The sequence below is a fragment of the Strix aluco genome, chromosome 6 (genome assembly GCF_031877795.1).
Source record: "Strix aluco isolate bStrAlu1 chromosome 6, bStrAlu1.hap1, whole genome shotgun sequence".
Classification (NCBI taxonomy): domain Eukaryota; kingdom Metazoa; phylum Chordata; class Aves; order Strigiformes; family Strigidae; genus Strix; species Strix aluco.
Genome location: NC_133936.1, coordinates 36,839,721 through 36,865,226, shown reverse-complemented (window position 1 = coordinate 36,865,226; position 25,506 = coordinate 36,839,721). Strand labels below are relative to the sequence as shown.

Here is a 25,506-nt window from a genome sequence, read left to right as displayed (position 1 = left end):
ATTGGCTGGCTTTCTGTAGATGCCTTTCTTCCACCGTGAGAACACACGACCTTGCAGGGATTCCAAAATGAATTCAACTCTAACAGAGGCTGTGCCGCAGCAGCCTCTTTTTCTTTGCAGTGCTCAGATAAGAGGTTGAAATAGGAAGCTGAGTGAGAGAGGATGTTAACTAGGCAAGTAGGCACTGAGCAAAGGTTTTTCTAAACAAAAGGGAGAATCTCTCCTCCTTGTGAGCTGCTGGAGGAGAGTTCCACATCAAGTAAATGATTGTTTGATTTGTCTGGGCTTTGTGCGCTTTTGCTTACTTAAAGGTCCTGTCAAATGAAATAATGTTTTCAGGGCACAGGTTTTTTGGTGCTGATGAAGAAAAGAGAAACTATTCTAAAGAAAAGCATTGAAGAACACCTGCTGAGGAGGGTGTACGTTCCCTAATGCAGCATTACTCTGCTGGCAGCGATTGTTCATAATGCACTAGTGGGTGAAGTCAGTCCGTTCTTCTGCAGTCCCAAAAGGGGCAACAACCTCAGCAACTGCGATAAAAGTAAAGTGTACTTTCTATGCCAATCCCAACTCTCCCTGAAGTCATTGTTAATGGCAAGGACTTTATTACAGTGTACTGTATAGAATGAGATTAACTCGGAAGGAAAAATATTTTTTTATTTTCTTTAGATTTTTATAAGAGATCTGTTGAAAATATATACTGTAACCTGGGAGTTCCTCCTTTCAGTATAGCAAAATTTCTACTCCTTTGTAACTGCTCCCCTTTTTCCCCTGCATTGAAGAAATTTTCTGAGATCTGGAAACTATAGAATTTGACCTAATATTATGTCACAAACAAAGACTTTTCCTTGGCTCATCTTTATTAAAAGGCAAATAAAGGGATTTTATCCTTTTCAAGTAAATTTATATTCACTGCTCAAGCATACATTGAAAATGTAGTATCATCCAGTTCTCGAAGTCCTTATTGTAAATGTTTGCCTCACCGAAATCATGGCACAGGCACACTGTGAAATTCATTATGAAGTGGTCCCAGTATGTGTTTAGCTCCCAACCACGGAGATGGCTGTATATGCTGTGGGTGAGTTTGGTTTGTTATTGAACAATTTAAGTAAGTTTTCCACGATGCCACCCTAGGTTGTGTCTATACATGCCTTCCTATTTTACCTATGTTAATGTGTATCGTTCATTCTAAAGGATGTGTGATGTTTGCTATCGGGACTGTTAATGTGAATAAATGTGTAAATAAGGTAAAGACATGCCTGTGTGTAGAATCAAAGCTTTAGGAGATACTACTAAGAGTTAGGATGACTGCCCCAAGGACCGCTGCTTACCAGCGCTTTTCGAGTTGACACAAGGCACTGCTAAGGGCCTGCCCCGCTGCCAAATGCACCTGAACACCCTCCCCAACAAGTCTTCGAACGCTGCCAGTTCGGAGGGCCCAAAGAAAGCGAGCACGGCGCGGTTTCATTTCCTCGGTAACTCGGTTGAAGGCCGCAGCACCGGCAGGCCCCGCGTTCTCCTTGTCTCCCCTCAGCGGCCCGGCTCTCCCCTCAGCCAGGCGGCCGGCGGAGCGCGGCACACCTCCGCCGCTACCGGCGAGGCTCCTCGGCAGAGCCGCCGGCCCGCACCTCCCCAGAGGGCCTCGGGCCGGCCCGGGGCCGCGGCGTCCGCTCACGGCGGGCCGGGCCGGGGGCAGCGGGCGGCGAGGCGAGGCGAGGGGGCCGGGCCCCCTCGCCTCGCTTCGCCGCCCGCTGCCCCCGGCCCGGCCCGCGCCATCGCGGCCCCGCCCCGCCCCGCCCGTTACGCGCGGGGGGCGGGGCGGCCCCTCGCCGCCGCAGTCCCGCCGCTGCCGCCGGAGCCGCCGGTCCCGGCCTCCCGCCCGCGTCCTCGCCCGCAATATGCCTCCGCTGCCCTCGGGCTGCCCGCCATGCCGGGGACCTGCGGGCGCCTTTCTTCCCTGCTCCTGGGGCTGGCGGCCGCGCTGCTGCTGCTGATAACGGGGCGGCCGCCTCCCGTCGACGCCGCCGCTGCCGCTCGCCCGCAGCAGCAGCGGGCGGCGCTGCCGGGGGTCGCCCCCGCCGCCGCCGCGGCCTCAGGTACCGATTCCCCCCGCGTTCCCGCCTTCCCTGTGGCGATCTCTTCTCTCTCCTCCCCGGGGCCGCGCAGTCGGGGCCCCCGCCGCGTCCCTCCCCGCCCGGGCTGCAGCGGGACGCGTCGGTGCCGATCGGTGAAACCGTGGGGGGGGCCGTGGTGCCCTGCGAGGGGCGGGCGGGCGGCATCCCCGGAGCGGACAAAAATCCGAGCCGCGACGTTTTTAAGGAAGCAGGTAGTGGGGCCGAGGCGGCTGCTCCGGGGCGAGCGGGATCCATCTTTTATATGCCCAGATATCTGTAGGCAGCGGCGGCAGCGCGTCACCGGCGGGCTGGGAAATACAGCCCGGTAACCGGGTAGCCTGTTCCTGACCGAGCGGGGGATGCTCCCTCAGGTGCCAGGCAACTGGTCCCGGGGGGATGCCTGGCTCCATGAATTGCGATTTGCTGGCAGGAGTCACCAGAGCAAGATACGTGTACCTATATAAAAACCCCATATTTAAAATATGCCTATACTTATTTCTGTATCTACTTGTATCAGTATAAAAATAAATTAAAACCAGCTGATAGATGTGCAGTGCGTTAGCCTGTCAAGTGAGTGATGGGGCTGGTGAGCTCGTTAGTTTTTGCATCTCTGCAGAATGAGGAAATACGTAGTTTATCCAGCAGCTGAGAGTATGAAAATAATGTGCTTATTTCAGTACTAGGCCTTGGTATTTAGGTCAAAGGTGTGAGGTTAGCCCTTTGCGGAACTGGGGCAAGTGATAAGGTCTTGGTTCTATTGTCTAGTTTAAAAAATAAGTGTATATTCTGAAGTCTTAGTGACTTAAATTAGGATAAAGCCAGCATTTTTCTTGATATATTGCCTTTCACCAAAGAATTTCAAAATGGTTTCAAACATGAATTATTTAAGACCTTTTAGCACTAAGGCTCTGTTTGGACATATCACTAGAGCATATGTTTCATTTTTAACATATATGCATGTTTCTATTTCCAATTGACTTCAAGAAGCTATAAAATGTTCCTCGTTTCAGGCATATGGTTAATATTTTGCTGAAGTGAAGCCAATTTATAAAGCTGCCAAAGTATGTGTGTTAATTAGGAAATATAAGCAAAGATCTTGAATTAGGGTCTTTACTTGTAACTTCTTAAAGATGTAAAGCAAGAAACTAGATTTTGTAGAGTATGTATACACTCTTAAATTCTCCTGATGCACTCCTAAAATGCTTTGATTTACTTTTTTGGTTTCTTTCTTGTGTGGGTTTGGTTTTTACTGGGTTTTGTTTGCTTGGTTGTTTTTTTGTTTTGTTTTTTCCAAATGTTTAAACTGTAGGACTTTAAAGAAGGGTATTTGATGAACAGCTTGGTTCTGGTTTTTTTCTTTTGAACTGGTGATTTTTCATTATTTTGTTTCTTACCAGGCTTTTAGAGGAATATACCATTAATCACCAGCAAACCCCACTTAAAAGATATTGGCAGCATTTCTAACTTGTGCAGTGAACATTTTGCTCATTAAAAATTGAGTGCAAAAAAAAAAAAGGGGGGGGGACACTTTTTGTAATGCAATGATCCTCTTTGGTTTCAGGTATTGATTTCTTTCCAAGAAGCTTATCGCCTTCAGCACTGGCAAGAATCTTTGTTGGTACCAAACAATTTGATCCACATGCTACCGGTTTGCTATCGTTGCTGTGGCAGACCCACGAGCCTAGTTGCTGTTGCTTTCTTTTATTTGCTTATTATGGTTTTTATTATGCTTATTATTAGATTTTGAGGTATGAGAGTCCTCGAAGTTTTATATTACGCAGCTTTCATGATTAATCCCAGTTTATGAATATTAAACATTATCATTTGAACTGATCCTCAGCATTTGTTTATGTTATGTTTAAATACAGTTAAAGCTTTATTTTACTTGTTGGCTAGCTTTCTAATTGATCTTGATTAATTTTTTCTTTCATCAAAAAATGAAGAAAGCCAATGCTGATTACCCTTTTAAGAAGACAAGCTAATCACTGCTAAGAAACTTTCATTATTCTGAAGAAGCTGCTAAGCACCTTTGGTTTTTGTGAGGTATTTCCTTTCAGTAAAGCGTGTAAGTAATTTTTGCTATATCAACATCTTTGAAATTTTAAAAAAGAAGAGCCTGATTCCAGATTTATTTTTATCAGATACTAATGTCTTTTTCATGAAATTATCTTTTGATGGTTTACAGCTGAAAGGTAGGCAGGATAAATGGCTCTTGCCTTCCCAGCAGAAGACTGGCAGCAGAGTAATCCCTAAGGGGCATGCTCTGAAGAGGCCACTCCTGCCGCAGCTGCGGGTCCTGTGCTGGGAACTGCCAGGCAGGCAGTGGTTTCTGGAAGTGAGGAGGAGTCTGGCTGAATTTGGATTTATGCTCTGTGTTTGTGACCCCAGTGTTGCTAGAGCAAAGGAGCCTTATCTTGTAACATAGGGAAGGTGCAGAGCTAAGGTTGGAGTTTGCAACCTTTTCTCTTTTGACGTTCCTGTATCAACGTCCCCGTTCTCTCTAAGCTAATTATCCAGTTCTACAGATCAATTCCCCTCTGGATTAACAGACTTCTGCCAGTGTAATTATTCTGCTGTCTGAGAAGAGATGCTAAAGTCAGCACAGCTGTGTGCGAAGGCTTGGGGTGCAGACTCTACTGCTGACATGCTGAAATGCAACAGAGAGAAGGTAGTTGCACATCATGGCTGAATAGGAGGGTTTTTTTGTTCATCTCTTCTTTCTTCCTTAATAACAACAATAAACTTACCACTGCCAAAAGAAATAAGTAAATTCTAAAGACGAGGCACAGAAGACATGCACAAGAGGGGCTCGGCTCATACAGTTACTCTGACTTGTGGTACCCAATGGGTAGCTATTCTTTCAAATTTTATTAAAAAAATATTTGGGAAGAGAGGGCCGGGCCTCTCTGGTCAGGGTGGTGATTGCTGAAGTGGAGAACCTGTCTTGATTCCTTGTTATTCATAGTGAGTTTTTCCATTTTTGTGGCAGTTTAGAAATCTGGACTCTGGTGTGCAGAAGCAATTGAAGAGAGGTTTCTGGGAGCTTTGAATACTCAGCATTGAGGTCAGCAGGCTTGAGCACAGAATTCAGTAAATTATAGTCCTGGCTTTGATCCAGCAAATCTGTTTCTGTTTTCCTTGTTCCCTTTTGTTTATTTTTATTGACATGCATCCTTTACAGGAGATAGGAGTTGTGTTCTTTAACATTCATGGTGCTTGGAATATTCTGGATGTGGTGCAGTGTTATTCTCTTTATAATGCAGATATTGTGCAATAAACACAGCAGAGACCACTAATTCAATGAGTGATACTTAACTGCATCAGTTCCATGGCAGATCTGATGTGTACTGAATGAACAAGATTCTTTTGGAAAAAACAGCAGTTGTGTAAATAGAAGCTGTCACATTATGTATAGACAGCACATAGGATGACATACACCATCTTAATGTTGGAAATTTTTTTCCACGTTGAGACCTTAAATTAGACTTGAAGTATGTTTTAAAATTGGTGTTATTTCTTCAAGTTTCTGTCATATAACTGTATGTTCTATGCTGTGGATACTCTCCATACCTTTTGTAATCCCAGCATGAACAAGAAAAGACTTGCCATCGTATTTGTTATAGACCATTCTCCATCTGCCTCGCATTCTAGAATTCAGGGAAAAAGAAATTTATATTGCTTTTTAGGCAGGTAGCTTTGCATACGATGGGAAGATTAGCTTGATTTTTGTAGGGTGAAATTAAAAAGCAGTAGCAACTAACAGTGGTTCTGAACAAAGGAAAGGAGAGAATTAGAAATGCTGTGTATATTTATGCACTTAGTTCTGTTTGTTGAGGCTGATGAGATGAACGTGTGATTGTTGGCAAACCCAGAAGAAAATAAGAGATTACTTTTGTACCTGTTGGAGATAAATACGCTGTCTGGATGCTGGTATTTGATTCTGTGCCCGTTTCTCAATGTCATCTGTTTGCATGTGATGATGAGTTGCTATCTAATGCAAAGCAGTGCTCTAGACAAGGGATTTCTGTTTAAGAATTTTCTAAACTTTTGTATGTTGTCTTATTCTTTCTGATCATTCAAGGAGGAAACAACTTTCTTGTGCTTTGTTTTTGAGATACTTGAATAGAAATATCTCTCTGACACACCCTTGTGTGACTTACTGCTTTTCTAAACTTGTTTTCAGTGTTTCTAGTTGTGAAATATTTTTCCTAATGACTTGTATATTGGTGTGTAGGTGGTATTTAGAGGAGCATTTGGTTTTGATAGCTTGTTTTGTTAATTTGGGTTTGAATTTGAGTGATAACACATAATGATGAACTTTAAAAAAGAAATGTAGTGCTGTGTGACTGTTTTGTTTGTTGTTTGATGGAACAAAGTTTGTGGTTTACTTTCTCTGTAGTGTCTGGATAGGGGATTAGCACAGCAGCAGTAAATTCAGTTCTGTTTTGGAGCTTCTGTCACAATCAGATACAGACCCTGAGAAAATGAGTGGGGAATTAAAAGCTGTATAGGAGATGCTGTAGCATTCCTATAAAGAAGGAAATTCAGTAATTTTCATCACTGGGTGATTATGTAGGATACAGTTCCTGCTCAAGAAATCAGGGCTGTCTAAGGACTCCTGATCAGCTCTGGGGTTAATTAATTTATGTAACCAGCAACACAACCTTCTTATCTAGTAGGCATTGGAATATAATCGGTGTCAGGGAAAAGGTTTATTTTTAAATTGTCAAAGCTTATGGATTAAATTAAGGTAGTTTTATATTTGGACAGGGAGAAGGTGGTTTGCAGTCTTCAAAATAAGACTTTTGATTTGGTTTAGATATATCCAATGTAAACATTTGTTAGGAATCTATGTGTTTCTTATATGAAGAATCTTAATGAAACTTTGGAAAGCTGACTTTCGATCTGGTGAAAAAGAATTCTTTCATTATGAAATAGAACTCCAAAAGTATTACATGCGCACCCCAGCAAAATGGTATAATGCAAGCAGCTAACTCCACCTATGGAAATAAGCTCAGAAAACGTCCCTTGATTTGCTGTTTGGTTTCTCAGCATTCTCAACCTCTGGGATTTACAGTAATGGTTTCTCAACTAGGTGGGAAAGTAGAGAGAGAATGTAAGACTTAGACTTGTCCTGATTTATTGGAGCTGATGTTCTTAAGTGACTTAGCTTTCTGCACTGACCTAAGGCTTAATAGTGCAGCAAAATATCAGGAAGGGCATTGGGACACTGAGAGGTGATAAAGCATCTGCAGTTTGAGAGAGAAATGAATAATGAAAAAGAAATATTCACAGATAATTTATGTGTCCATGTGATACATGATTTAGGTCACTCAGTTGCTAATACAAGAAAAAGAGGAGTTTGGGGGTTTTCATGGGACTGCACAAATTAGAAAATAGGTACTTTTTTATTTTTCGGGAAAAGAATTGATATAAACAAAAAGGTACTGAGGAGTTCTGAAGAGATGGGTAGCTCTCCAGAAAGCCTGAAAGCTTGCTTTTTGTCCTGGTTTTGGCTGGCATAGTTAATTTTTCTTCTTAGTAGCTAGAATAGTGCTGTGCTTTGGATTCAGTAGGGGATTTGGTATGAGAAGAATGCTGGTAATACACTGATGATTTCAGTCATTGCTAAGAGATCAAGGACTCTCCAACTCCCTGTGTCCTGTCCCTGCACAGGTGTACGAAAAGCTGGGAGGGAGCAGAGCCAGAGCACAGTACCCGAAGTGGACAATGAAATACGCCATATCATGTAACGTCATGCTGAGTGTATAGAGGAGAGTCGGCCAGGAAGGAGGGGGTTCTCTCACCCTTCTGGCATTGCAGTTTCGGGATCGCTAGTCGGGAATGGGCTGGGTACCAGTCGGTGGGTGGTGAGCAATCGCGTTGTGTGTTACCCGTTTGTACTTTCTGTTATTGTTTTATTTCAATTGCTAAACTGTTTTTATCTCAATCGATGAGTCTCCCTTTACCGCTCCAATTCTTTACCCCATTCCCTGGGCTGGGGAGGGTGAGCGAGCAGCTGCGTGGTGTTTGTCTGCTGGCTGGGTTTAAACCATGACACTTTTATTGAAGTCTGTAATAATACTATACAACATCATGCTCTATACTTCAGAAAACCTGATTTCAAGAAGCTTAATATTAGCTTTCATTATAAAGAACTGAGAGAGAAGGGTAGAAATGTGTTTTAGCATTCACAGAAACGAGACCCAGTTACACAGCGAGAAGTGGCAGGAAGCAAGAATAATCAGTGACGGCAGGAAGCTACCTATTGCAAGGTGGCAATTTTTGCAGTTCTTATTAGTTTTGTTAAAGTTTCATTACATTGTCAGTCTGTTGACAGACGGTACATCATCAAAGGCCAATTGATATGTAAAAACATTCACAGAATTGCTGTCAGGCTAAGAAAAAGACAGTTTCAGGATTTGGAATGCAACTGCTATCTGGGTCACTGGGGATCTATAGCATGCTTTCTCTGTGAACTAGCTTAGTAGACAAAGTCTTTGAAGACAGAGGCAAAGATCTGAGAGGAAAGCTTATGCAAAGTAAACTTAATTTTTGGTATGTCCAACTTAGAAAAATAGCGCAGGTTATTTTGTGGTCTTGAAAGTTGCATATTTTTATATTCTCTATATCCTTCTGTAATGGATGGGGATTTGAGGCACAATGTGACAGAGTAAGTCAGTCCTCTGTATTACTCTTCATATACTGCTTTTAATTCCTGATTCATAGATGTAGCAATCTGCTGTGCTGTAGGAGCACCCAGATCCCGTGATCAAGAATTTCCATTGCACCATAGGGGTTAGTGTACTCTGGAATAATGCTTCTGTGTTCAGTAGCTTGAAACTACCAGATATAGATCCTCCTACCTAGTCCTAGCATGCCAGAGGTGTTCCAGCACACTTCATGTGTGCTCCTAAACTGCCATCTTCCACACATGTGGAAGCTGTATTCAGCAGGCTGCAAAGCAACTATTGCATTTCTTGCTTTGCTTTTCTGGCACTAGCTGTAGAGAAGACGAGGTTTGAAAGTGATTTTCATGCTAGCACATGCTGGAGGGGAAGATGTGAGTGTGCACAGCTTTACAATGAGCAGTATGAAAGTGTATTTGCTGTAACAGCCTGTGCTAGGGAACTTAAGGTTTAAACCTGTGTTGTGATTTAAACCCGGCCAGCAGACAAACGCCACGCAGCTGCTCGCTCACCCTCCCCAGCCCAGGGGATGGGGTAAAGAATTGGAGCGGTAAAGGGAGACTCATCGATTGAGATAAAAACAGTTTAGCAATTGAAATAACAGAAAGTACAGACGGGTAACACACAACGCGATTGCTCACCACCCACCGACTGGTACCCAGCCCATTCCCGACTAGCGATCCTGAAACTGCAATGCCAGAAGGGTGAGAGAACCCCCTCCTTCCTGGCCGACTCTCCTCTATACACTCAGCATGACGTTACATGATATGGCGTATTTCATTGTCCACTTCGGGTATTGTGCTCTGGCTCTGCTCCCTCCCAGCTTTTCGTACACCTGTGCAGGGGCAGGACACAGGGAGTTGGAGAGTCCTTGATCTCTTAGCAACGACTGAAATCATCAGTGTATTACCAGCATTCTTCTCATACCAAATCCCCTACTGAATCCAAAGCACAGCACTATTCTAGCTACTAAGAAAAATTAACTATGCCAGCCAAAACCAGGACAAAAAGCATAAAAGAATTAATCTTTAGGAGTGCCCTCTGTCCCTAAACCAGGTGTTTAGTAGGGGAGATTTCATTTGAGCTGTAACTCATCTTTTCTGTTGGAATAGACACTCCAGATCCATCTAGCGGAAGATCTGGCTCCCTGGGAAAGGGCAGTCCTTCCGAACCACGTCTGAGGTGCAGCACAGATATAGCATGTGCTGGTAGAGCTGTACCACATCTCCCTTTCACATGTACAGAAGAGGCAGTCTGTACAGAAGGTCACCTGTGGTGAAAGTATTGCTCTGTCATTTTGGGAGGGATGTAGATCAGGAAGGGATGATGCTTAGACCTTCCATATGAGAATGCACACATATACTATAGCGTGAGCAGGTTCTTGTGACTAGGAGATAAATATCAACAGGTGTAGTCCAGTGTGTGTGGAGGACACTCCAAAGCACCTGTTACCTCAAACGCAGCTTCTCAGGCAGAACACAGGACTAACGTGTGGCACCAGCAGTTCTGTCCAGTAAAAAATGTATCATATGCTATGAATTGCATGAGCAGTTGTCAGCTGTCTGTAGACGATGTGAAGAAAATCTCCTTTTCCCATCTCAGTTGGACCAGCTGCTGTAACTTTCTAAGTGATTCTGCTTGCCCTCTGACTGTAATCATATTATGCATTCTTGTAAACAAAATGCTATCAGGTCTGCAGTTTACAGTACATGCATGGCATGACCCTGGTGATGTGTGTTCTTGTCTGATGTGGCTTCTGGGAGCCATCCTCTGTGACCTGCTGGGACTGACAGGGCTAGGGAGGGATGTTCTCTCCCGTCTGGGTATGTATAAGCCCCCTGCGGCTCACCCAGTGCAGGCATTAATCCTGTCAGGTTTCCATGCTATCCTTATTCTTTCCCCCTCAATTTCTTGTCCTCCTTTCTCTTCTCTGAGGTTGTGATTATGTTTCATCATGTGGGCTTGAAGAGAGTCTCCACTGAATGAAAGACTTAAGTCAGACATCAGGGCACAGTTGTTACCCTTCACAATGTGGAAATGAGACAGTTGAAGGAAATGCATTACAGGGTCAGATCCTTGTGCTGGACTTTCCACATGACTCTTCTCACTTCAGCATTCTGCATTCACTGATGATAGTGCCAGGTACCGAAGACAGTGCAGTCCTACCGGTGGAAGAGGCAAGAGGTGGCCTCTCATTGGGATTACATGGAAATAAATTGTGGCTCTTGGTGGGTTGGAGAGTAGAAAACCTCTTGGCTCTCTACTGTCTCGATTTTCCTTGTCCCATTGTGAAAAATTTGATGGTTTTGGTGTGGGTCTTATTTGAACTACTGGCAGCTGTAGCAGATTAGCCTGCAAATGGTGGCCAAATAGCTGTGGTGGGGAGTGTGATTTTTGTGTTGAATATGGTGCAGTGGTTATAAGGTATGAGTACAAGGCACATATTGAGCCATGTGCATTAAGAGGTCATGAAGCAGCGAGATACAAAGAATCTCAGGACCACTTCAACATGTCCCCAGCCTACTCCTGTTGAAATGCATTATTGACATGACCACTGCACCCCAAAAGCACTCTTAAGGTCTGTACAGTGTCATTCGATTAATGAGTGCTTTAGCCTGTACAACTGTTTGCTTGAGCGCTTTTACTAAACAGAGTGTAGTGTAGAGCCAGATAAATTGGAGCACTGACCTGTTATCATGCAGTTTATTTTAGATGAAAGAGTTGAATTCAGTTTGTTTTATTTTTACTTTCTAGGTGGTCATTAATAGTCCATCTACCTCTTCTGAAATGTTTTCTTCTAGTCAACATACTTTTATTTCTTTATTTCTCATCAGTCTTTTACCTGTATTCAATGATTGAGCTTTCCCAGTGGAGTGTGCATGTAGCTTTCAGGTTTCATGTTGTAGGTCCGAGAAACCCTTTCAGTAGTCAAACTGATTTTACTTTCAGAATCATCAGTATTTCTGTTTTGATTGACTGCAAGCATTACCAAGTAAGGTCATGCAAGGTAAAGCATATCTTTTCATGCCATTTCCTTAATAAAGCGTAGAATTTGTATCAGGTTGTGAGTCCCAAATAGTCATAGGATGCTGTACTCCTACTGAAACATCCACCCAGATTTGCTAAGTGTATTGAAATTATCTGAAATAAACCACAATCAGGTGAAGATTATGTTTGTTCTTCGTGGGTTTTTCTTTCAGTGTTTTCTGTGACTTGGAAGCAACTATGAGGATCTGGAGTTGCGGAGGTATTCAGGATGGAGAGGGTATCAGGAGCGCTGTAGTCTAACCTGCTTAAAGCAGGGTTGACGCTGAATTCAGATCTGGGAGCTCTTTCCTGTCAGGCTGTGAAAGCCTCCAAGAATGGATAACCTCACTGGACAACCTCTTCCAATCATCGTTTATCCTCAGAGAGAAAAAAAAAATCCTCATATCCAGTCAGATCCTTCCCTGTAATTTGTGACTGTTGCCTTTTGTTATCCTGCCATGCATCTCAACAGAGAACTTGGCTCTGTCTTCTTGGTAAGCTCATGGGTATTGCAAGGCTGTTGTTTAGGTCCCGCAGAGCCTTTCCTTTGCAAGGTTAAACAAGGCTCATTTCTTTCTGTGGGTCCAAAACTGAATACCCTTGCCAGATGCAGTCTAGCGAGTGCTAAGTGAGAGGGATTAGTTGCTTCTCTTGCTCCGTTTGCTGTTTGTCTTCATTGCTTCCAGGGTGCACTCCTGACATATTTAGCTTCTTGCTCACCAGGACTCCCTGATGTTTTCAGCAGAGCTACTGCCCTGACAGTCAGTCTCTTGCAAGTGCTACCGGAAGAGGTCAGATGCATCATTTTGTATTTGTCCCTGTTGAATTTCATGAGGTTCTTGTTGGCCTGTATCTCTGTCTAGGTCCCTTGGAGCATATTGACTGCATCCTCGGCTTGATACCATCTACAGACTTTGAGGGTACGTTTTGTGCCCTCCTCAAATCACAGACTTGGACTTGTACATGACTGTGGGGTGTGTCAGCTGCTAGTGTTTCTCTTGAAACTTCTGCATTTCATTTTGGGTAATTATTTTCCTCTGATGCATGTAAATTAGAAGAAAGTGTAGTTATATCCTCTGCTTCATATTTGGGGCTGGTTTATAAGTATCATGTATGCAGTTGGCTTCAGTCTGAAATTGATACTAGTGCGTGGCATGGGCTCTTATTCATGAAATTTGGCAACATGCTAAATTTATTTATTATTAATAACTTTATATGGGCAAGGCTCCTAAGTGAAACTGATTGCAACATTCTTGTATAAGTTATCTCCTATGAGGTAGCAAATACAGTTGATAATTTGTCTGTGCTAATGTAAGCTAAACTAGAAGAAAGGTCAATGATGTCAAGATATTTGAAAATATAGACCGTTTTGCTGGAATGAGTAAGGAGGTGCTTGCCAATTCCAAATGTTACAGACACTAATGGAATTATAAAAAGTTTTTTTGGGTCATTGTGGAAAATATTTTTCCTCTGTTCTGAAGGCTTTCTTAAGTGGCTAAAGAGGAGAAATGAGTAGTTCTATTTTGGGTAAATGCAGGACATCAGTAGAGTGTCTGTTTGGAATGACAGAAGCTGTTAATAATGCTAATTATGTGATAAATATCACAGGAGCTTATTTCATTGTTTGTGAGAACAGGAGAGAAAACTTACTCTCACTGGGCTGAAGGAGAGATTTTCTTTGGATTATGGACCACTAATGTTGAGAAAATCCTCTAATTAGCTTGGCTTAACAGCAGAACATTTGTGAGATACTGTATAGTTTTGGGGCTGTGTTGGGCAAAAGAATCTGTCAGGGCTGTTTGCCTCTCATTTAGTTGTCAGGTTCCTTTTCCTTCCCCCCTTTTGTTTGTTGTTTTGTTGGGTTTCCCCCCACCCCCCCCCCCCCCCAAGGGCAGTGTAGAAAACAAGTCACTCTACAACTCTGTCTCCTGGATTCTTCAGTGTTTCATGAAACAGATTGTCTCAGAAATAGTTAAGTGGATTTGTTTCTCCCCAGTCCAGTTGGCACAATATCAGAGGTACTGAATGAATCTGAGTATTTTTTGGGGAAAAAAAGTGTTTACTGTCCCATTTTTAGTCTTTGTGTCAACAAAAATATTTCCATCATCCTAGAAAGGTTTCCATGGTTCCAAGTTGTTTTCCAATTATTCCCTACAGGAATTTGGCCACTTGCTGCGAAGAGAGAACTTGTGTATGTCTCTGGTGGTGGTGTTTGTGTTGGAGACACAGTTGACAGGCAGCACGTTCATCTCTAATAACTGTCCTTTAGCTGGATCCTGGAGCACTTTATCCTGTGCTGAGCTGTAGAGAGGCAATAATGGTTCATTAATATATTCAGTATTGCCACTTACCTCGATGGCATCCATGTATGCAGAACTTACTTTATTGTGGGGGCAGTCTTGGTTCAATTGTTTTGCTTTATCCTGTGATCTGATTTGACAGATCCTTCTCTTTTTTCTTAATTAGAATTAGTAGGAATCTGCAATAATTTTTTCTAAAAACTAATGTCATTTATTGTTGTTTTGTGATTCTTTGATCATTCACTTCATGAAACTGAACTAATAAAAATTTGTATATGAAAGAGACGGTAGCTTGTTGGGTGCTCTTGTTTTGTTGCTGCAGTATGGATTTCCTAACTAGTGAATTAGAAAATTCCCATCCTGCATGTACAGGACTACAGTTAGGAAATTATGGCCTGCAAACTTTCAATTGTATTTTCTCCATACATGTCTTTACACACTGGCCTTCTTCCAAGGGATTAGAGGATCTTTTCCTATAAGTGAAAGGTAAACATTACTAGAACATTGCAAATATCTTTCTTTAAATAGTAGTATGAGATTTTGCAGCTTTTGGGGAAGAAAAATGTTTTCAGCAAAGAATAGTGACCAGCATGTTACTGAATAATGTCAGGGAATGCATCAGTAGTTTTTCTTTGTGATTAGTGAGTGATATGTGCTGACGTTTGAATTACTATTTTGCAGGTTATATTATGCCACTGTGAGTTCACAGGGGCACATCTGTCTTAAGGTTAAAACCTTCAGGGCATTAAATGTCATGTTTGAAGAAGGTACTACTTTGTTTTCCTGTGAGGTGGGTTTTTTTTTTCACTCTGCCAAATTAAGGGGATGTTTGAACTTGCACAGATTTTTTTCAGCTAATTCCACTCACTAGCCACCACTAAGAATTGCATGTGACAAATCCTGTACCTAACCCATTAGGTTAAAAATAGGTGATTTGTGCTACAGGGTTACTGGAGTATTCTTCCTCTGTCCAAGTACATTGACCATTAAAGGGTAGGTTTGACAAATCATTAGAAATTCTCTATAAGAAGTGGTCTTATTTTGTCAAGGAGATGATGCTGACTCTTTTTTTTTTTTTTTCGGTTTATATAATGAAGGTTTGATTGTAAAGTTCATGAGTGGGAAATGCATGTTGTTTGCTTATCACCTAATAGGGACTTGTCCATTTTTCTTGAGGATGTGTAATATAACATGGGTTAGAGTATTATGCAGATTTTGATGTTTCCCTTCTGTACTTTTTTCCCAGTATTCTATAACAAAGTGTCAATTTTTAATATTAATTTTTTCATTCCCTCAACTCTGATGCAAGCTAGAATGATACAGGCAGTCATTTAAAAAAATGAAAAAGCAGCATTTCAGGTTTAGTATTAGCCAGTGAGTAAGCTGAGATGAAGAAAAAAAAAAAAATCTTATAATGGTCTCTGCAATGCCTGGGCAAAGGTGTTCTATTTAGTAGGCTTCAGGAGCTCTATTACTGGTATTTACTTGCTCATTTAAATATCTTTCACTTGCAAATTTATCTTTATTTGATATATAAGTATTATTTAAGAGTTTTGGTCTTGTAAATATTAATCATTTATCTCACTTAGCTAAGGTTATGGAAGATGATATTTAAAACAAATGAATCCTAAATAAGTGAAGCTCTGCAGACCACAGCATTTTGTCTTGTCTGCTGCCTGTCTCCCTTGCCCTAGGAAGGTGAATTTTTCAGCTTCCATCTTCCATACTAACCAGAGTTCTGAGAACCAGGCTGGCTGGTGTAACAAAATAGCAGCAAATAAAAATGCAGAGTTGCTATGGTAATTGTAATTGTCATAGCTTCATTAGCGGGTGTTGATTTTTAATTTTATTGAAATTCTTATTATTTATGCCAATATAGAGCAAGACATGTGAAATATAATTCTGTAATCAAAATTCTGGTTTACTGTATCCTGTGAGTTCTCATGTTCCGTTCTGGATGGTGAAACATTCTGATTTTAATATGTGAGTTGAATGAGCAAGGCATCTAATGGTGAAAAAACATCATGCAACTACTTACTAAATGAGTACCTTCAGCCATACATGGTACACACTTAAAAATATTCCAGTGGATGTTTTTTAATAACGTATGTATACTACACAGTGTTAAAAGAATACAGGGCAAAAAATCCCATCTAAATTTCTTCACTGTTTTCATGTCTAAATTTCATAGCTCTTGCTTAGGTAGCCCATAAAAATATTTAAAGGGAAATGCTTGTTTGTTTTCTATTTTATATATATCTTACTAGGTGCACTTGAAAGTGTCTGGGGCTATGTTCCCCCTGGATGGGTGAGTTGTTAGCAGCTTTATGGATTAGCTTGATGACGTTCTTGTGTAGTACATACAAGCATGATCATACCAGGAAGGTGTTTATTGATTATGCAGTAGTAATCATGAAGGGTACAGCCTATAATGATCTGTTTCATTTTATTGATTTTGCAGGACCTTAATTTTGTCAATATTTGGCTCGTGTCAACATTTGTGGGATGAATATCACTCTTAATCAGTTTCTTTATACATCTGGTTTGAGACTTAAAATGATATTGCTCAGCTGTTGGTTGGAGAATAGGGTTGTTTTATTAGTTGTTTTTACTTATTTATTTAAATAACTCATTAAATCAGTCCAGTCTTATTAACAACAGATCTTAAAATTGAAAAAGCTGAAATGTTAATCTACCTATGTAATAGTACAGATTTCAAACTCTGAGGCTGTCCAGATCATAAAATAATCCAAATCCAGTAAAATAATTACAAGCACTAAAAGTTTGCATGTTCGAAGTGTGGTAATTTTCTTTAAAAAAGTGAACTCAAGATAGTGCTGTAGTCTGTATCTGTTACAAGTGTGTCATGGAAGTAGATAGCTGGACTGTTATGTAATGTCTATTTGAAAAATACTAGGAGTTTCTAAACTCTTTCACTTCTCTGAAGAGTTAGCTTGTGCTAGGCAAGTACATCCTCTACCAAAATGTGATAGCTAAAGTTTGTCAGTGTTGAATGTTGGCCATATTTAATCCTGATTAAATTTAATCTTTTTTTTAACTTGCTTCTGAATCTGGAGGAACCGATTTGAAAAGTTGTGGGGAAGTTGACTGATTTACACTGACCTAATGACTTTTCACCACTTTAGTACTTCGGCACTGAAATAATTTCTAATGAGGCATAAATTTAAATTAATATTTGAGGGCAAGATTTCTGTTAAAGATGTTTTGTAATTTTCTTCACCTCTTTCTTTAAAAAACAAACCTCCCTTTCCTCTTGTTGTTTGCTTAAGATTTGTGTTTATGTATGCACACAAAGAAAATATAAAACCCTGAAAGGTGTTGGTATAAAAGAAAAATAATTATTCTGTTTAAGCAAAACAAAATTGTAAGTAAATAAATTCAATGAACAACTTTTTTGTAAAAGCATCAGCAAAAATTCAGTGTTAATTCTGTGTAAAGAAATAGTGCTAAGCCTATAAATATGTTCCTGGGAAAAAAACCCTAGAATGTATGACTGAGAAAAACAAGCTTTTTCTAAAGTAGTGCGATTTCTTTTTTTTTATTTATTTACTTCTCTTCACTACCAAAATCCCTTTTAAAAGGGAAAGAGGCCTTGTTCTTACCTGTAAAATATTTGACACTTTTTCCAGTATTTCAGTAGATGGTCAGCTTCTCCTTACTGTCTGATACAGTTTTATTATAACATGAAACTGGATTTTGGGTCTGTTTTGAACTAATACTTAGTCTTTGACCTACTAATTTACTTAGAACCTTCAAGTTTGCTCTAGATCATGTGCTAATTTGCCACAGGCAATCCCCTGTAGTTTTTCAGTCTGCTAGATTTGAAGTCTCCATTTAAAGTGCACATCCTGATGGGTTTGAATCAACGCATTTATGTAATGCATTTATAACTCTTTTTAGTTTATGAAGCTTGCAAAAAACCTCACCTTTAGAAAAGTGTTGATCTTTCTTCGTGATCAGCTAAAATATTACAGGGAGTCCTCATCAGAGATTGCTCCAGGATGGGAGGAAGGAGACTGAGCAGAGCTCCGTCAAGGAAAGAGGACAGTGTGAAAAGCATGGAGAAATAGGAACTGGAAAAGTTAGTTTTCAGAAAACAATGAATGAGCAGAAAGCAATGGGAGCAAGGATGAGGTGTTTTTATTGGAGATTACAGTAGATTTTTGGGTTTACATCTTTCCTATATTTCTGTTTTGTTCAGCTGTTAAAAGCAAACGTATCCAGTTGTTTCAAGAGATGCAGCCTAGCCTTGCCTTGGAACGGAGGAATCAGGATAGTGTGTGAAATGCTTTCTGAAGTACTATCTTTGTTTTTTCCAGTAAGGTGGGAAGAAGGGCCACCTGAAAACTCTAGTGTGTGCTGGAATAATGCATGTATCAACATGAATGAGCTTCTAGTAAATAGTTTCTGCTTTTTTTCTTACCAGTGTGCAGATGTTTAAGGACTCTGGTGCTGTAGTCTGCATGTGCCTATCACAGCATATGCTACTGAAGTAAGGAAGTGTTTCTTTGTATCTGAAATAATGCTTTGTTTGAAGCAAATGTAAAAGAAAATGTTTGAAAAGCTCTTGGAATTAGAATTATTTTTTCCCAGCAAAAACTCATCAGAGTAGCATGATGGGTGACAAATCCCCCTCTTACGTAAGTGTCTACAAATTTTTTTCTAATTTCTAATCTGTTACAGTTTCTGTTTACTGTGAAGCAAGTGCTTGCTGGAGACACCTAGATTTGACAAGATTGGGTTAAAGTGTCTCCTGCAAAACAGCCTTTCTCTGTGTAAAAGGCACTGCTTGTCCCCCCCAGGACCTAGCCTTAGCTCCTTCGTAATTGGGATTTTGTTGATTTGCTTCTGTGGAAATTGGTTGACCAGAAATAGGGCGATGGAGATACTGTGCTGTCCTACTTTCTCAGACCCTGTTTTGTTGCTTTGTCCCTGAAAGTTAGTAATGTATTCTGCGCCACTGCAGAAATTTTTGTTAAAGCTGTTCTTTTAAACGTACACCTTAATGTTCAATTTCGCATTAAAGTATTTGAAGGGAGTGTTAAGCTACAGAACTGTACCATAAAGATTATGTGGTGGTATTACCTCCATAGGATTGGCTGTTCATGTGCAAATAGGGCAAACGTTGATTAGCTCTAGCCTCCAATTTATTTAATATTTATTTTTTTCCACTATCTTTGCACTGCCTGAAAGCAGTTCTCTGTAAGTCTATGTAGTTGAACACTGTTGAACAGCACCCCTGATACATGGCAGTAAAATGTCAATATCTTCTTTTTCCAAAGTGCATTTCAAGGAGCAGTCTATTTGCTTTACTTGCTTTAAAAGTCTACTTGCTTTAAAATTAGAGTAATCATGCTGCCATTTTGCTTAAAGATCAACCTAAACAAGGACAAGTTTTAGCTGTCACTGTAAACTGGGCCTGTCCTTATGAGGCCATGTTCTTTGCTGGTCACTTCATGGTTATAGTTAGTTACATGGTTGCTTGCTAACTAGATGAATGTTTTAACTCCCAGAGTGATTGTGGAGAGGGGTGGTACAACTTCTAACCTTGTATTAAGTGCAAGAATGAATGTGTCAAGTAAAGTGTTTTGTTTCTTTTCAGCCAGGTAAATTGATTATATTTGTTATCTTATGTGTGTGTTGTTCTTATCTAAGTCTAATATTCTCTTTTCCAGAGAAATAATTTTACAGCTGTTTGAATTTCCTCAGACCTTCTGTGAACTGTGTGAGGTTTTTGCTTCTTAGTTCAGTTACAATGTGTTGAAAGTAAAATGTGTACAATGTATTTATAACTAATAAAGACAAAATTAAAATTGCACAGGGTGAAACATTTGCAGTGTGTTTTTGTATTTTAGAAGTATTCTGGTGTCATTTTAGGGAGGAAAAATAATTTTCTGCATTATTTTATGCTATTATTTTAAATCAGAGGAGCAGCATATAAATAGCATCTAAACATCTATTATCACATAATTATTTTTTAAATGAAATATTTTGTTACCAATTTGGAGTATATAGAGTTAGAACCATAGACTGGTTTGGGTTGGAAGGGACCTTAAAGATCATCTAGTTCCCACCCCCCTGCCATGGGCAGGGACACCTTCCACTAGACCAGGTTGCTCAAAGCCCCGTCCAACCTGGCCTTGAACACTGCCAGGGAGGGGGCAGCCACAGCTTCTCTGGGCAACCTGTGCCAGTGCCTCACCACCCTCACAGGGAAGAATTTCTTCCTTGTATCTAATCTAAATCTACCCTCTTCCACTTCAAAGCCGCTATCCCCTGTCCTATTGCTACACGCCCTTGTAAAATTATTTGTGTAGTCAGAAATGTCTTATACGTGAACATGCTTGTCTGTATGTAGGGTCTATCAATGACTGCGTGGAGTAACTCAGCATAAAAGGACAGTGATAGCTAGCAAATGAAGACTACGTTAGGATGTAGGGGTTATTAATGAGATTTGCAGGTTATTTGATAGCCCTAAGAAACATAATTGAAAACTGGTCAGAGTGCTTATCCTAGTATCTGACAATAACTGTCAGAATATAGCCATAAAATAATTACTAGAGTTTAAGGGTCACCTATTATGTCATTTTAATGCACTATGCAAGGCAGAAAAATCTGTACTGTGTCAGTGCATTGTACCTTAATAAAGAACAAAAGGTAACCACAGACTGATGTGGTGCTGTGGTGAGGAGGGCTTACTTCAGCATTAAATCATTCCCGTGACAGTTAGTTGCTGCCACAACTCACCTTCACGTACATGGATTTTTAATGGTCTTTAAATGTATAATAGGCTTTTACTTTTTATAGATATGCTTTTGTAGTTTGGCATTACTGTAGTTTTAAGAAATTTTGAAGAAGTAATGATTGGGATTTGTGGGCAGGAGGATTGCTTCTGTATGACCTTTTTTTACTAAAGCCAGATGTGTGTTGACTGTGTAGATTATATATTTCATTGATTTTTTCCCCCACCCCCAATGGTGAAATCTATTGCAATACAGCATGTGTAGTAAAACCCAATGTTCCTAGAACATGTGATTTCTTCTTTACAGATCAGTGCACCTTTCATATCCCTAATTATATTAAGCCCAAAAATACGGTGTTCTATGAATGTAAAAGCTGGAAAAAGGATTGTCTGGTCAGCTAAGACCAAGCAAATTGCACAGCATGCATTTTATCTGTCCGGTTAGCTGGCAGCATGGTAATACAGTGTAGGCAGTTTCCATAAAACACATGTAAGCATGTGGCTTTTCTGGCATGGGTTTAAACACCTCTACGCAAGGATGAGGAAAGTCTCCTCTGAAGGAAGGAACTAATGAATAATTTAATTGTAGTTGCGGTTCCTTCCACTCTCTAAGATAATTGCTTAACTGGGTAGTTGTGTTTGAGAAGAGTAACTGTCTCCTTTGAGGTGTAGAACCTCTTTTTCTATATGGCCTAGGTGATAAATAGGGAAAGGGACTTATGACTGGGTTGCAGAATGTGTAAGAATACTTACACACATACACGCATGTGTGTTCATTGCTGTATCTCACAGTTAATGATACGTGTCGTTTGGAATGTATTGGTGCCTGTAAGGTCTCTGGCCTTGACCATGTTAATTAAATCTCAGATAAATATGGTAATCAGATGACATGCTTATCTGCAGGTAAAGAATTAAGAACAAATTGCATAGGTGTATTATAAAGAGAGGTGGGTTTTTTGTTTTTGTTTGTTTTTTTGTCACTGTTATGTTTTGTGCCTGGCTTGCAATTCCAAGCAGTTGTTTGTAATATGACTGTGATATGATTTCTGAGTTAGGACAGTGATGTAAAGCCAAATTCCAGGCATTAGGTGTTGTTGCTGGAAGAAATGAGGTGTCATTTTACTGGCTGTGACATTTCTGAAGTAATAAATGTGGTAGAAGGCCTTGTTTCCCTCTGTCTAGATAACTGCTGCATTCGTATGAACATTTATCAGCAAATGTTTAAATGTCGTAGAAGCTGGCATTTCCAGTGGGCTTGCCAAGAGACAAATCTCCCCTCCTCTGAGGCAGCACAAATGAAATTAGCTAAGACTGAGTTCTTTCTTCTAATTGTAAGAGTTCTGTCAAATCTGTTTAATAGCTGGAGATACAGCTGACCCACTTCTGTTAGCGACCAGAAAAAAAGCACAGTTTTCATATATTTTTGTAACTTATTAGCTTTGGTTTTGTTAAAACAGTTAACAGTTCATTTTTGCATCTGAAATCTTTTTCAGTACATTTTATTATGATTAAAAAATCCTACCACAGTCCTCATCATATTTGAGACTTAAAAGTGTCCTTAAGGAGTTGTGTCTTCAGATCTCTATAAAAAGAAAAAAGCAGGATTTTCTTTGCAAGATAGATGTCGTGAGTGTTAGTATGATATTGTTAATAACTCAATGCCATTAAAATATGTCTGATAAATTTGCACATTAAATGAATGTGAGGCACATGAGGGCGTTGGTTTGAAGAGGGAGTTGGTCAAGGGATATCAAGTTTGGAAAGATACAGGTTGGTCACACATGTTGGACCACCACTGCACGCACAGTCTGAGCTCTTAGGACCTTAGGATTGCTTTCATTTTAACTAGGCTGTTATGGCTGGCCTGCTGTAGGATGCTCTGGTACACTCTGTTTTATATAAAACAGTAGTGAAACATGACTGTGGAGGAGGAAAATTGTTGCTACTGTTAGATTCTGGCTTTTTTAACTGGGATTTCTTTACATATTGTCCTTTCACTAGCTGTTGGATTCAGAAGCGTAATCTTGTGTGCTCGTGTCTTCTTCACTGTTAGTGTTGAAGAATGGAAAGTTTTGTTTTTTTTTTTTTTTAAAAGTCTTTCCAAAATCATTGCATACAAACTTCAGATGACTTGTTGGCAGAGTATATTCTGGTTGATATTAGAAAATCTAAATGATTTTCTCATATATATTACTTGCCGGGAGGGAACTGCTCCCAGCCCATTGGCATACTTTCTCTTGTCAGGAAGACTCTTGTGTTAGCACAAAAGATAGGTCCAATGAGAGCTAGGGAGGGAGTCTCCTTTAATCTTTGTCTTAATATTAGTGTGCGTGAAGTGAGCATTTTTCACTTGAGTAACTGCGACTTACATATGACAGTAATACACAGGTAATTACACATTCAGAGCTTGCATTGTATAAGACTGTTTTCACACAGGAGACCTTTGTCTTGGTAACCTCCCAGGATTTCAGTCTGCATTTACAACCGCACTTCTGCATCTTCTCAACGCTGTTTCAGGCAGAGTATCAGTTCTGAAAAATGCTGTGGCAATTTCTGAACCCATAGGAGAAAAAAGTAATGGAAGTTGAATGTGGCCACAAGCCGCCAATGATACTTTTCAGTTCACTATGAGAAAGAGTGAAAATAATATAGTTTCCTACATTTTTGCAGTCTATTTTATTTTTTTCAACCAAAAGCTTGTAAAAAAGTGGGTTTTAATATGGCTGTAGCTGAAGGAGATGAGAGGAAGAAATATTTTTGCACAAAATAACCTTTGAATTTGCTAACAGCTGGAGGAGGAATGTAGTGATTTCCCCACCCCTGTGTTTTCATTATACTTTTTGTTAGCAGGAAATGGGAAAACACACATTACAAGTGTGAAACGATTGAAAGAAAGTGTGTTTCTGAGTACATTCTAGGTTTTAATTTTTTTATGACTTATTTCAGCTGTTAATACTAGGCTCTCTTTCTCCTGACTTGATTCCAACTGTTAAAATACTAGTTTATACCAAGCATTTCTGGTATTGGTTCCCACTGGCACGAGCTCGAATTTTTTACTACTGAGTGTCTTATTTTTGAAATACCATTTCATGAGATAATCACTTGGAAGCCAGGAGTACAGGATCAGAATATTGTACACAGTCTGGTTTCCCTATTTAGTAGCCTTTTAAATAGTCATTGGCCAAGGGCAAATGACCTGTCTTCCAGGTTTTAGAAACCACTGTAATCATGGTAGTATATATGTAACTGGATCAAATGCCTGGAAGATCTATGTAGTAGCCATACTTTGCTTAAATGACATAATTTATTTTTTTTTTAATCATTACGTGATTTAAAACCCCTCTAGCAATAGTAATTTAAAAGCAATTTTTTCCTTGAAACATCGTGCATAAGGAAAAAGGACAGATTGTTCTAAGACTATTGTGCATTTTCTGTTTAATTTAGTCAAATATGCTTGAGTACTACTGGGATCTTTTATCTTTTTTTTGAAAGTATATATTAATTTGCACGAGGAGATGTAGAGTTCTACTATAATGCTTTAGAGAATCAAACTGGCACAGCTGGTAGGTTTTTGCTCTATGTGTAAATAATAGCAATAAATTGAGGCCAGCGTAGCTTTTGGTGTGTGCAGGTCATTTTTTGCTTGAATATATGGTATGTTCCATGCATACAGTAGATATAAAAAAAATACTTATTTCAGAGACGCCTAACTTGGATGTCTTCACTAAGTACTGTATTTCTTGATGGATTGCACTTGGCTTCTCAAGGCCTTTTCATTTAAATCAAGGACAATGGTAGTAATCCCTTGGTGCAATGTCAATCTGAATTATAGAGGAGATAACATAATAAAATTGAACTATGATTTTATGTAGATAAATTTCAAACAAACTTAGCCTGACATTTGACCTGAATAGAAAAGCATATTCGTAATTAACATATTTGAAAATATTTGGGTATAAAGTAATGTAATGGTGTTGAATAGTAGTATATCTGTAACCAAAATACTGGGAAATTGATGTTATTTAAAATATTTTTAACAGTGGTCCTGAGATATTTTAATTTATGATAACAACTTAATTTCATACTGGAAAGAAATAACATGGAATTCTGTCCATTTTCATGTATCTGCTGTCTATGATAAGACTCCCTAATAGTTTTTATACAATCAAGGTGGGAGAGAAATTGAATATTATTCAGAGCATCTCAAGACTGTTCAAGTGGACTTACTATTTTCAGCATATTGCTCAGTCACTGTAATTATGATCTCTGCAAGACACTAGGTATTGTAAAGGAATGTCAGATCCTCAAATTAGCAGTAGACAAATGCTATTTAGAAGTTGCAATACAGAAAGATGAAAACTAGACCAGAAGTGTAAATGTGGTGGGAGATGATAGATTAAAACAGTCAAAGTGTCTGGATGCATTTAGTTACTTTGTAATAGTTTTACACATATAAAAATAAATGTGTTTATCCCACAGTCTGTAGACATTAGGTTCTCTGGTTTTAGAAACTCAAGGTTCATCTTTAAATGTGTGACCCAAGCCAAGGGTTGCACTTGTATAACAAGACCATCAGTATTATCAGTGTGATACTGCAGAGCACTTGCAACCTT

General features: G+C 39.8%; 1 protein-coding gene across 2 annotated transcripts in view; it reads left to right on the top strand.

Moving 5' to 3' along the window:
* Positions 1-1,865: 1,865 nt before the first annotated feature.
* Positions 1,866-25,506, top strand: part of FAM171B (family with sequence similarity 171 member B) — a 48,391-nt gene continuing 24,750 nt past the window's right edge. Inside the window, exon 1 of one of the 2 annotated variants that reach the window (XM_074829656.1) lies at positions 1,866-2,096. In XM_074829656.1, the coding sequence (XP_074685757.1) occupies positions 1,928-2,096 (169 nt within the window). In that variant the 5' untranslated portion in view covers positions 1,866-1,927. Of the gene's footprint in view, positions 2,097-12,534; positions 12,622-25,506 lie in introns of those variants that run through there. The other variant, XM_074829657.1, reaches the window with a different exon arrangement.